The sequence below is a fragment of the Artibeus jamaicensis genome, unplaced genomic scaffold (genome assembly GCF_021234435.1).
Source record: "Artibeus jamaicensis isolate MK-2021 breed Jamaican fruit bat unplaced genomic scaffold, CSHL_Jam_final contig_465, whole genome shotgun sequence".
Lineage (NCBI taxonomy): Eukaryota > Metazoa > Chordata > Mammalia > Chiroptera > Phyllostomidae > Artibeus > Artibeus jamaicensis.
Genome location: NW_026521843.1, coordinates 18,331,760 through 18,344,086, shown reverse-complemented (window position 1 = coordinate 18,344,086; position 12,327 = coordinate 18,331,760). Strand labels below are relative to the sequence as shown.

The window sequence follows — 12,327 nt, the reverse complement described above, 5'->3', positions numbered from 1 at the left end:
AGCTCATCCTCTGAGGGCGGAATGGGCTTTAAATTCTTTTCCGAAGTTTCTTTTAGGTGGTAAAATCAGGTCAGCTAGTTGAGGAGGAGAAAAGAAGTTGTTCTTTGGGGAAGGAGCCTTACAGACACCAACAACCGGCATTTTGACTGGCGCTTGCCGTGCTGGGAAGCACACGAAAAAGGAAGAGGCCGAGGCAGAGACCTGGCCAGGTGGCTCGGTCGGTTACAGGTCTTCCCGATAAGCCAAAGTTGTGGCTTCCATTTCTAGTCAGGGCACACACAAGAATCAACCAATGAAGGCATAAAAGAGTGGAACAACAAACTGATGTTTCTCCCTCTCTCTTTAAAATCAGTTTTTTAAAAAAGACAGAGGCAGAAAATGTGAACACAACATGTGTGAGAGAGAGAGACAGGAGCAAGCTCCTACAAGGAACAAATACAGGCTCCTTACGAGAAGGAGGAAGAGAGAGTGTGAGGTAGGTTGGGCACAGGCGGAGCCAGCAAAACAAGAGACCCCGCTACACCATGGCTTACAGAAGACAGAACTTACTTCCCTGTCCTAACAGTCCAGAAGCAAGCCGTCCAGGCAGGTGGGGTGGCTTTGCTCTGGGCAGTCGCTGAGACCCAGGAATCTACTTTTTTACCCCTCTATTCCTTAGCAAGTTATTTTTGACTTCATGGTCATGGCTACAACACCTTCCCTTTGAGGAGGTACTTTACTCATTCCGTAAAGAACAGAAGGAATTCCTGAAGAGTCTAGGGAGGGTTAAACATCCTCTAAATCCCAGCCCCCCCCCCCCCCCCCCATGCCCAAACCCAAGTCTTGAGATACTGAAATTGACTCACTGACTCAAGTTTAGGTCAGGACATTCCAAACCCAAGGCACAACAGGAAGTGTTTGCTTCTCAGAAGAGGAAATGATGTAAGGTTGCCAGAGTTTGACTCCAGCTTTGAAAACAAGTGCTGAGTATTTAACAGCATCTCTTGCACCTCAATTTGAAGCAATCTTCCATTTCCTGGAAGAATCAGAAAAAGGGAAAAAAACATATAATTCATTTATATTGGTTTGCTGAATATAAATGAGTTACAGTAGTTAAATCAATTACAAATTATTTCATTTTAAATATTTGTTATAACTTAATTATAATTACATTATTTAACACTGATTAATTAAATACAAATTACTATTTATCAGATTCCCTTATACTTTAGGAATAATATAGTTTGTAAATACAATGGTCCAAGTTCACAATCACCGCCCTAACTATAGAGAATTTCTAAGGCAAAGTGCTGGTCCAAATATGGCCATTTCTTTTTTAAAAACTGTTTTGCTTCTAACTAAAATGCTAATTTCTATTTTTTTTTTATCAGGTACATTTTTTGAAAAGAACCCTCTGAAAAACTTCCAGCAGCTGGATTTGGCAGGAAATTGTGTGAGCAGTGATGGATGGCTTACCTTCCTGGGTGTATTTGAAAATCTAAAGCAATTAGTGTTTTTTGACTTCAGTACTGAAAGATTTTTACCCGATGCAGCATTAGTCAGAAAACTTGGCCATGTGTTATCTAAGTTAACTTTTTTGCAAGAAGTTAGGCTTGTTGGATGGCAATTTGATGATGATGATATCAGTGTTATTAAAGGTGCTTTTAAACTGGTAACGGATTAAATAAAGGGGCCCCTGAGTCCATGAATGCTCTGGGGATTCCATTACTTTCAGTCTGGTGATTTAAAAATCTTTGCTCATATAGTCCAAGAGTATATGGCAATGTTACACACCTAAAAATGATCTGTGTCAACAGCATCTGCCTAACTTGTCCCTTCTGCACCTTCTCTTTTGACATCAAGATATGTGGCACCATCACCTCCATAGCTGGCCTCTTGTGTGGGAATCGACTTAAGTTTCATTTTCATACTTCAGGAAAAAAAAAGAGGATGCCAGGAAAATGAGGCCAAAGAAGAGGGGGAAGTGGGAGGGAGTCGACCGATGATGTGCGATACTTCCGTGGTCACCCCTCCCACTTGGGTCATCAGCTACCTGAAGGGGACTCCTATCCATCCTTGGTTCCCTTGGCCCCAAGGATAGCAGGTCACGAAAACTGATTTGCTGTGTGCATACTTACTTAGTGCAGTGCTTGGCATGTACTAGACTCTCAAAAGAATTTGCTAAATATGAGATCATTAAATTACCCATAAATAGCTCTTGAGTAAAGAAACAAGCCAAAATTATTTAAAATCACAGAAAAGTCCATGTCTGTTTTTATTCAAAAAGTTTAATTCAAACATTTTGGAATGTGAAAAAGTATTTTCTTACGTAAGAAGCAGATAAGATTCCCAGAGAAGGTCGGCATTCTTCAGTTGAGCATAAAAATTGGCAGTTTTTGAGCAGCTGAATCGGAGGCTTGAAACTCAGGTCCTCCCCAGTTGCTGATACATGTATGTAATTTCCACTGCGACTTCAGAGATTAAGGAAGAAATATAAATGTACCCCATTCTTTCATACCCTGTGGAAGCTAAGGGTGCCTTGTCCTAATCTTATCTCCAACACTCCACATAAATAATCCTTTCCCACAAAGAAAGAAGTCTAAGAAAAATCTGTTTAAACAGATTGAAAGATTTATTTGAGGCAAGTCTGAAATAAACAGAACCCTACAGGTGTTAGCCTGCAGTTCACCTTCTGGTCCCACAGCACCTCGGATTAATGGCTTGGGTGTCGGTGCAGGAAGCACTTGGCTTCTGTGTGGAGGTAGTCCCCGGAAAGACAGGCTGGGCACAATATTCCGTTTAGCAGGTGGGCACATATTCTACAGATCTAGTCACAAAGTTTTAGAGCTGACAGTCACAGATCAACGAACTCATTTCCCACCCTAACTTTACAGATGAGAAAGCTCAGGGGAGTTAAACGACTTGCCCATGGTTACAAGACGACTCACACAGAGGCAGTGTTAGGATTAGAATCCGATTCTTGTCTCCCAATCAGTCTCGTGTTTCTTCCCATCACAAACAGTGATCTCTCAAACTGGGTCAGTCACACTCCATGATGCTTACTCTTAGTCCCAAACTGTGGGCCAAGTATTTAATTTGAACTTCCTTTTTTAAAAATCTAGCTTCAAGTAACTCCAGAGCAAGATTTACCAGTAAGGCTACTGCCTAAGGCCTGTATGCTGGCCAAGTTTCTTGTTTTTATATCCAGAAAGCTGGCCAGAGCCAGGCAAACGATGGACCAAAGTCACCTGCCGTAGTTGGCATTACTGAACTGCAGCAAGTAGAGCCAATTCCTTTAGAACCCAGAGGCAACTTCTCAAATAGTATATGTGGGCACGAAAGCACCTTTGGTGGGACAACTGCACAGGTGCTACTTCTGAATGGGGGTCGAGGAAGGAGGCATTTAACCTCATGCAGAATTGTGTTCCGCATCTGGACACTTTAAAAATCCCATGGGGGTGGAGATGTGCACGGGGTGACAGCACATCCCTCTTAATCATCACTCAGTATATGACAGTTCAGATTTCACGCATGACCTGAATTCACATTTAGATGGGGTCAGTGGAGGAAAAATCACCCTGTAACAGTAGACCAACAATAGGGTAGCAATAGTTGGAAGATGAGACAAAGGACGAGAAACAGTTTGCCCTATTACATTTTACAAAGCTTCATATTCCCGTGGTCAAGGTCATGTGCCCTCTATTTCTTCGGTAAGTCACAGCAGTCAAGACAACGACCAGCTCCTCACCAAGCAAACGTTAATAGAGACGCAGTCATTTATTACCACAGAGTAACTACAGTTCTGCTTGATGGAGGTGGCTTCTGAGATGTCTGTTATTCCACCGTGCAGAAAAAGGATTTGGAAGTGTTGCTCATATGTAAAAGGATGAGTTGATTGAAGAAACTGTTGCAAATTCTACAAAAACAGAAATCTTCTCACGACGGCAGGTGGATGGCTGGAAAAGTCACAGATCCCCGGGAGTCACTGGATTCCAGAAAAGTTGAATTCACTCTTAAAATCTCTTTTAAAAACCATAATCATAAAACTCATGATATAATGAAAAAAATCATAGGTAATTTGCGACTGCTGCTTGTTCTATTTTTAATTAGTAATACTGGCCATGTTAGAAAGTCTTTAACATGTGTACTTGGGAAATAATCAAAAGTAAAATAATCTACATAATTCTCACACTCATCACAGTTAACAATTGACTATGTTTCACAAAGCAAAACAAGGAGAAACTGCTTGTAGTAGCTCTGAAAATACTGTATTCTACTATCTAACATCCATTATCTTTTGATAAAATTATTTAACATAAACTAAAATTGATTATGCAACTTTTAAGAAGCTCGGACTATTCACAAATGTACAGAAATTTTTAAATGACCAAAACCAGGTAGTAGAATATGTTCTGAATTTTCTGATACAGTTTTTTGCTTTTGCTTTGCAAGACATAATTCAGGAGGACCTTGAAGGAAAATGCAGCAGTTAAGTTTGGAAAAGCTATAAAAGAGACTTTTACTTTTAGTGCGGCCATGTTTTTTCTTTCCTAGGATGTGTATCATTACCCAAGAAGCAGGTTTATACATCTCATGGAAAAAACTGTACCTTTGATAACACAGCAGACCCACTCACACGGCTCTCGTGCAAAGATAGCCTATCACTCTATAGTCAATCACAAAACCAAAGACAGCAAAATGCAAATTTAGAGAAATATACTTTAAAGCCTACAGCATTTAAAGGTTCTCAGCGTACTTAATACATTTACAAAAATATAATTTCATCGGTTTCATATAACATGAACTAGACTACTATTCTTTTACAATTACAATAAATGATTGAACAGTCAATGCAAAGTTGGATTACTAAATACACTGGAAGTCAAGAAGTCAATATTCCTCATACAATAAATTAAATCGCAGTACATCACGGTCTTGGTTGTCCGATTCTGTTGTTAGTTCCGTATCTACTTGGTACATTTGTAACGCCAGTCCTGAATCCTTGGGTGGCTCCAATGCCTGGAACTCCAAGTCCCTGACTAAGCATGCTGCTGTAAGGTGCGTGTCCGTGATTGAGACCCAAACCATAGGGTCTCGTTTGTGTGTTTAGAAGAATAACTGGGCTCACATTTTTCCCCGGGGTGTTAAATGAAAATTCTGGAGGTGGACTACTAGGTTTCGTTGGAGTCGACGTGACAGGGTTCGACTCATCGGTGCCCTTTAAAGGAGGCATCGGGATTACGTGATGATCTGAAAAATGCAGGACATTTGCTGCCACAGGCCCGGACAGTACGGCAGGCCTTGTCCAGTCATCCTTGAAAATCTGAACAGTCAGAGTAGACACTAGAGTGTACAGCCTGTTGGTCACATGAGCAAGAACCATTTGCTCATTTGCATCACGTCGAATTCTCACGTGCACTGATCCAGCCTAAAAGGAGCAAAGCCGTAAGAAAGAGATGCTGAGAATCACAAAGCTGCCAGTTTCATCAGAAATGAACATCTTATTTATGAGGCTGTGGTAACAGCACTCGGTATTTTAACATAAGAGAAAGCTTAATGTCTCGATGTTCCTTAAAGACTACTTAGTAGTGATCATCAAGATAAAGAGTTAGTGAAATGACTTGTGACTTTTTCAATAAAACACGATCTTTCAAAGTATATATACATGAAGAGAAATCCATGTAGGAGCAACACAGGCATGTTATAACATAAGGCAGAATATAAATAAGTATATAAAAAGGGCAACAGAAAGGCAGAAAGAGGAGATAATTCAAACTGAGAAAGACTTCAAGAAAAAAATGAGACATGATCTAGGGTTGATGGTTAAGTGAATTTCAAACAGAGTCGGGCTTAGGAAATAGCAATGGAAATGATGGCATGTTTGGGCAAGAATAAGCAATACCATTAATATATACAGAAGTACAAGCCGTGGCTGGTATAGCTCAGTGGACTGAGTGTGGGCCTGCGAACCCAAGGATCGTGGCTGGATTTCTAGTCAGGGCACATGCCTGGGTTGCAGGCCATTTCCCAGCAGGGATGCACAAGGGGCAACCATACACTGATATTTCTCTCCCTGTCTCCTTCCCTTCCCCTCTAAAGATAAATAAATAAAATCTTAAAAAAAAAAAAGAAGTGCAAATATTTCAGGAGGCAGAAAAAGAATAAAGAAAAGAAAGTAGGAAAAGAAGAAACAAAGAATGGAAATAAGAAGGGTAAGTAATGGGGTTAAAAAGAAAAGCTAGAAGAGGTATCTGAATATTGTAAGTTTTAATACCAGCAATACAACAGCAATGAGTTCTGAAAAACTGTATGGATTGACAATTGTGAATGATGTAGGAAATAACTGCAATAGCCTAGATTAAAATGAAGGGGTCTGAGATGGGACAGAGTGGGTCAGAGAGGGACAGATGGATTCATGACATTCCAGGGATTAGTAGCAGGAGGACTTTGATACCCAACCAGATGTGATGGATGAGTGAGACAGACTCATTGGAGATGATGAGTAGCAAGGGAAAACCAGTGCTGTTTCAGATGCTTGGGTTACCTGAGGTTTCTGCCTAGCCAGGGACATCAAGCGTGCCAGTGTCTTGAGAGAGAGAGAGAGACACACACACACACACACACCCTGAGCTCCTCCTGGACCTAATGCACCATTTATTTTCAGAAGAGGCACAAGTTTAACAGTGGAGAGGACAACTGCCACTCAAATGAGGGTTCTGAGTGCCCCAGCCCACCGAGCACTAGGAAGAAGGGCCCCAGGACCCCCTGGCCTTGGCCTCAGGCTACCCAAGGACAGGTGTGTGCAGCTCAGGATGATCCCAGACAAGAAGCAGTCTTTGAGTCTCCAGCCACCCCAGGCAAGACTGTGTAGTGCAGATCCAATGAGGTGGTGTGGCTGTGTCTGTTCAGGTCCATCATGGGACTTCAGCTGGTTTAGGGAAGACCACCCCCCACTTCTTTTCTGAGATAGTTTAGTTCTCCAGGCTGCGAAGCCTGAGATCAGAGTGATTGAAGATCAGCACGGTTGGCTGAGGGCTCTCTTGTACTTCTCGGATTTTTAATTGTTATCCTCACATGGTGGAAAGCCTAAAAATTAATCTTAGGAAATAACTGCAAGTACATACAAAGATTGTATAGGAAAAATACTCATCTCAGCCCAGTTTTTATGGGAACAACAGAAAACAACTTATGCAATAGAGAAATAATGAAATAAATTATGGCATATTCATATAATGTAAAACTCTGCAGCCACTAAAAATTACGTTGGGGACCTGGCTGGTGTAGCTCAGTGGATTGACTGTGGGCCTGCGAACCAAAGGATCACGGTTCGATTCCCAGTCAGGGCACATGCCTGGGTTGCGGGCCAGTTCCCAGCAGGGATGCATGAGAGGCAACCATATGCTGATATTTCTCTCCCTCTCTCCTTCCCTTCCCCTCTAAAGATGAATAAATAAAATAGTTAAAAAATTATGTTGGGATTCTTAGTAGATAGCAACAACGGTGGCACTTTCTGGAAATGTCCTAACTATCTCTATAAAAACTGAGAAACTTAAGATAGCAAATCTAAAAACCCATGAACAACACTTACAAAAAACTAGCTAACAGAGCACTCTTAGGAAACCCTAAACACAAGCCATGGACCTGCACGGCATTGGCATCTGCAGAGGAGGAAGCAACAGGGCATCGGTCTGACCTATAAACCCCAAAGCAGTAAACCTGTACTTGATGGAAATCTAGGACAGCGAATTTGAGAAAGGCAGCTGGGTCTGCAATAAGATATGAAGGGCTGGGGTAGTCTGAACCCTGCAACTCTCAGAAGTAACCAAGCAAAGTGCCACATTAAGAACAACTTGGAACAGAACCCCAGCTGAGTGGCACAGTAGAGACAAAGGATCAGGAAGGTCCAGGTACAAATGGAAGAGAAGCAGAGCCAGGGAAAAGAAAGAACTTTCACTTCACGGACTCATCAGAACAGAGAACCCTAGGGCCATGAATTCAGAAATACTACCTTAAACCACTCCTTACTTTTAAGTTCAGGAAAATGAATTTCAAATATCGGTAAAAAGGAACAATACAAAAGGACTGAATCTAAATCTCACACAAAGTTATTATAAGAAAAAAAGGAAAGTACAGAAAAGATAACCAGGAAGATTTACCTACAAAACGGATGAGAACTACACCCCACTTTATCAAAACAAGCCAAAAGACATGAAACAAGAACAATATAAATGAAAATTAGAAAGTCTCAGCAATTAGGTAATTAGAAAATTTTAAAAATCACTTTAGAAATGAAGACCAAACTAAAAAAAATACAAAAGCAAGTAAACAGCCAAGTATATTGTAATAGAAATAGAAGGTGAAAAGAAGGAAAGTTTGAAAATCAAAGGGAAATGCAGATAAAACAAATAGGAAAAAAAGGCAAAATCCAACATGATTACAATAGAAGTTCCCAAAGAAGAAAATCAAAGCAAGAGACTAAATAGTACAACCGATAATTAAAGCAAAGACACTGAAATAGAGAACAAGGGGACAGTGACCAGAGGGGAGAAGGAAGGGAAGTTAAGGGGAAAAAGGTGGAGGGATTTGGAGGAACAAATAGGAAGGACACAGGGATGAGAACTAAGGGGGTGAAAATGGGAGGGAGGTGGGGAGCAAGGGGCAGGGGAGGCTGGGATGGGAGAAATAGACAAAAAACTGTACTTGAAAAATAACGAAATAAAATTTTAAAAAAAAGAAAACTTTCCTGTCCTGGCTGGTATGGCCCAGTGAACTGAGTGCCAGCCTGCGAACCAAAGGGTCGCCTGTTCAATTCCCAGTCAGGGCACATGCCCGGGTTGCAGGCTAGGTCCCCTGTTGAGGGCACGCGAGAGGCAACCACACACTGATGTTTCCCTCCCTCTCTTTCTCCCTCTCGTTCTCTAAAAATAAATCAATAAATAAAATCTAAAAAAAAACTTTCCGGAAAGTTTACAAAAACTGTTTTTGAATAACATTATTGAAAGGGTGTACTGTATACCTGAAATAATTGACCCAGAATGATCAACACCAAAACACTCTAGTAAAATTGTTAGGTGTAAAAATAATAATAATAATAATAATAATAGTTCTTCTTTGGGCAGCTAGGCAAAAAGATCAAGTCACACGTAAAGGGAATGAAACACCCAAACCAGACTCTGAGTCATCGGGCCTTTGTGACAGCAGTGCTTTATGCCAGAGGTAAATGGAGTCACATATTTAAGAAACTCAAGGAACAAAATGCGCCAGGATTTTATATCCGGTCAAAACCATTGTCAAGCACGATATCCGCACTGTGTCCAACATTCGGGAATTGAGGAAATGCTATTCCCCAGCCCTTCCCAAAGAGTGTACTGGAGAGTGAGTCTGCGGTACCCGCAACGACTGGGGAGGGACAGAGCGGGGAAGGTAGAGACCAGGCGGCCGTCCCCCACCGAACGAGCGTAAACCCGAAACTAAAGGCTGCGACATGGATGACATCGCCGAGCTGCTGGGCCGGTCCTCGTCTGCCTACCTGTGGAATTGTGTTGTGTTAAAAAAAACTATGACGAATCTTTTTTAAATTAGGAGAGTAATATTTGGCGATATGAAACCCTGTTTATAGCATGTTAAATGAAAAGAGCACATTATAAAACAGCATGATCTCATTTTCTAAGGAGAATGTGTAAGTGTAAACACCGAATGTCAACAGCAATTTTCTCTACATGGTAGGATTATGTTGACTTAATTTTTCAAGGCCATTTTCTTTTTTTCTTCGTCATTCCTGACACAGAAAGGAAGCCGTGCCGTAAGTGTCTCTGGCAGTGAGGCCCAGACTGGGTTGGAAAGCAGGGAGTTTCATGCTGCAGTGAGTTGTGTTGTTGTAACTCTAACACCTGCAGCGAAATCTCCAAAATTAGAACTGCAACTAAAAAGAAAACTGCACCTTCTGCAACACTTTCACTTTTAGGAATATGTGACTATGAATTTGTCTTCTCTGGACAGTTAAGTATTAAGATCATCTGGTTTGGGAAAAAAAAAAGAAAAACATCCCTCTATTAATCTCAATTAAGTTTCTGAATCCATCTACATTTTAGACTCTACTGAACAAAAATGGGAATCAAAGGACATATAAAATTTTTAAAGTACTTTTTAAAAAGATTTTATTTCTTTATCTTTAGAGGGGAAAGGAAGGAGAGAGGGGGAGAAATATCAATGTATGGTTGCCTCTCGTGCATCCCCTGCTGGGAACTGGCCTGCAACCCAGGCTGGTGCCCTGACTGGGAACTGAACTGCCATCCTTTGGTTTGCAGGCCCGTGCTCAATCCACTGAGCTACACCAGGCAGGATTTAAAGTACTTTGTTTTCATTTTGAAAATTATAAGTTTTGTTTTCAATTATAACTGAAGTAATATATAGAAAACCTACCAATGAGCCAAAACCTAGGGTCCAAAAATGCTCGTTTCGGACTTCCAAAACGCCATCCAAGGTTGATACCTGATCAAAAACACAGAAATAGGGTTGCTTTTACTTGACACATTCGGCATGGTCCCATCCCACTATGCATGAACTTGCTCTTGGCCTGGACGTGACATGGCCAAGCCCTGCATGAGGATACTCATTAGCCAAGAGAAGTCCCAGACCACCCCCTTAATCGGTGAGCCAAAACCGAGGGTCCAAAAATGCTCATCTTGGACTTCCGAAACTCCACTTCTGCTTGTTCAGTAGAGCAAAGGCCCATTCCCCAGTTTCTTGTCTGCACCAGTCCCTTTAAAATCAGGTCTTCGCAGCCTCCCACCCCACCTCGTTGAACAGTGTGTGGTCCTCTTCATTTTATCAATACGGCATACATTTATACCCAGCCCTTGTGCTCTCAGTAGTTTTTCTCCTCTCTCATTTCTTTCTCTGAACTCTCTGTTAACAAATTTCTGCACAACAATGCACATTATCTGGACGTGGGCCCCACGGAAATCCCAAGGACAGGTGCACAGTGTGTGGCCCCTGGCGCAGTGGCGCAGGCTCCCCCAGCTGAGACAGCGGACAGCTCTACTGGTCAAAGTGGCCGTTGTGATACCAACAACCAATGGTTTAAAATACTCTCCACATCCAAGTAATTCAATTATTGTATTCCTTCATTAGTTAATAGGTAGACGTTCATAACAATACAAAATACAAACCCCCACGATGTTAGGGGGTGAAGCAATGAACAGATTAAAATGGGCTTTAACTTACTCAAACCCCTAGGTGTCAATATGAAATCATAAGAATCACAGCATTTATACAGGGAGTAGGGTGGTCCTTAGACCATCACCTTCCACATTTATAGCAAGTGAATTTGGTCTCCAGACCGAACAATTCCTCAATCTTTCTGCTTTTGTCACTGTTATGTTCCCTGATGAGATAGGAACACAAACTTCCTTAAAGTCTAGATAGGGTTGAATAAAGTATTATTAGTACCCACTCTTTGCATCTCTAATTATAAATTTAAATGACTTTATTTATCATTCCATCTTACCTCTCTGATAAGTTTGTCCAACTGACCTATAACATGAGGTGGTGTTGTCTGGGGAAAAAATAAAATATGTATCAAGGGAGATTTTTCAACAATGGTCCAGAAACTAACAATATTGCGTCTTATACCAAACTCTGCTTTGTCTGGCAGGTGCCTTATCACGACTTAGGGATGAGAGGTCTCAACCGCCCCCGGCAGTGGGGGGACATCAAGCAGCAGCTCAGGCTCTTTGCAGTTCACAACGAAGCTGCTGCAGCTAGGATCAAATAAGCCTCAAAGAGTCAACCAATCAAAATAATCAATTAACCAAAAAATCCTTAAGAAGGTAACATTTTGTATCGAGTATAACACTATACGACTATTATCTTATTGCTGTTACGGGCCCTGAGGACCAGGAGACTACCCGTAAGTTCCAGAAAGGGCGAGAGGCCCAGACAGAAGGAAGAGGCGTGTGCACGCACATATCCGGTGCCGGGGGACCGCCTCTCCACGCCAGTTCCTGTCCCCAGGTGTTACTGCTTCAGTAAATAATAACCTACTGTTCTAATTTTAAGCTTGAAATTTGAAATTCTCACTGATTCAACCACAGGAAAAAGAAAACAATCATAAACATTATACAGTAGCCTGATTATACAATAAATTTACACAAATTTATTTTTAAAATATCTAAAAAAATGTTAAGTAACATTGTTCTCACTTGAAACATTATTAGAGGCAATCTTTTAAATTATTTGATTTTGTGTTATATTACAAATATAGGAAGATTTGTGCCTATTCTATGGGCCAATGTAATTTCATCTAGTTCTTGGTATAAACATTTCAGAGATTATTATTTGGCTTCA

General features: G+C 41.2%; 2 protein-coding genes across 5 annotated transcripts in view; one reads left to right on the top strand and one right to left on the bottom strand.

Annotated features, from left to right (window-relative positions):
- NLRC4 (NLR family CARD domain containing 4) overlaps positions 1 to 2,213 on the top strand; it is a 38,438-nt gene extending 36,225 nt beyond the window's left edge. For all 3 annotated transcript variants that reach the window (XM_037146586.2, XM_037146585.2, XM_053666961.1), the window contains one exon: positions 1,371 to 2,213. In XM_037146586.2, coding sequence (XP_037002481.2) covers positions 1,371 to 1,663 — 293 coding nt within the window. In that variant the 3' untranslated portion in view covers positions 1,664 to 2,213. The remainder of the gene's footprint in view (positions 1 to 1,370) is intronic.
- A 7-nt stretch (positions 2,214 to 2,220) lies between these two features.
- The window catches only part of SLC30A6 (solute carrier family 30 member 6), a 32,540-nt gene continuing 22,433 nt past the window's right edge, over positions 2,221 to 12,327 (bottom strand). For both annotated transcript variants that reach the window (XM_037146589.2, XM_037146591.2), the window contains 3 exons: positions 11,489 to 11,536; positions 10,402 to 10,470; positions 2,221 to 5,407 (listed from right to left, as the gene is read on the bottom strand). In XM_037146589.2, coding sequence (XP_037002484.1) covers positions 4,907 to 5,407; positions 10,402 to 10,470; positions 11,489 to 11,536 — 618 coding nt within the window. In that variant the 3' untranslated portion in view covers positions 2,221 to 4,906. The remainder of the gene's footprint in view (positions 5,408 to 10,401; positions 10,471 to 11,488; positions 11,537 to 12,327) is intronic.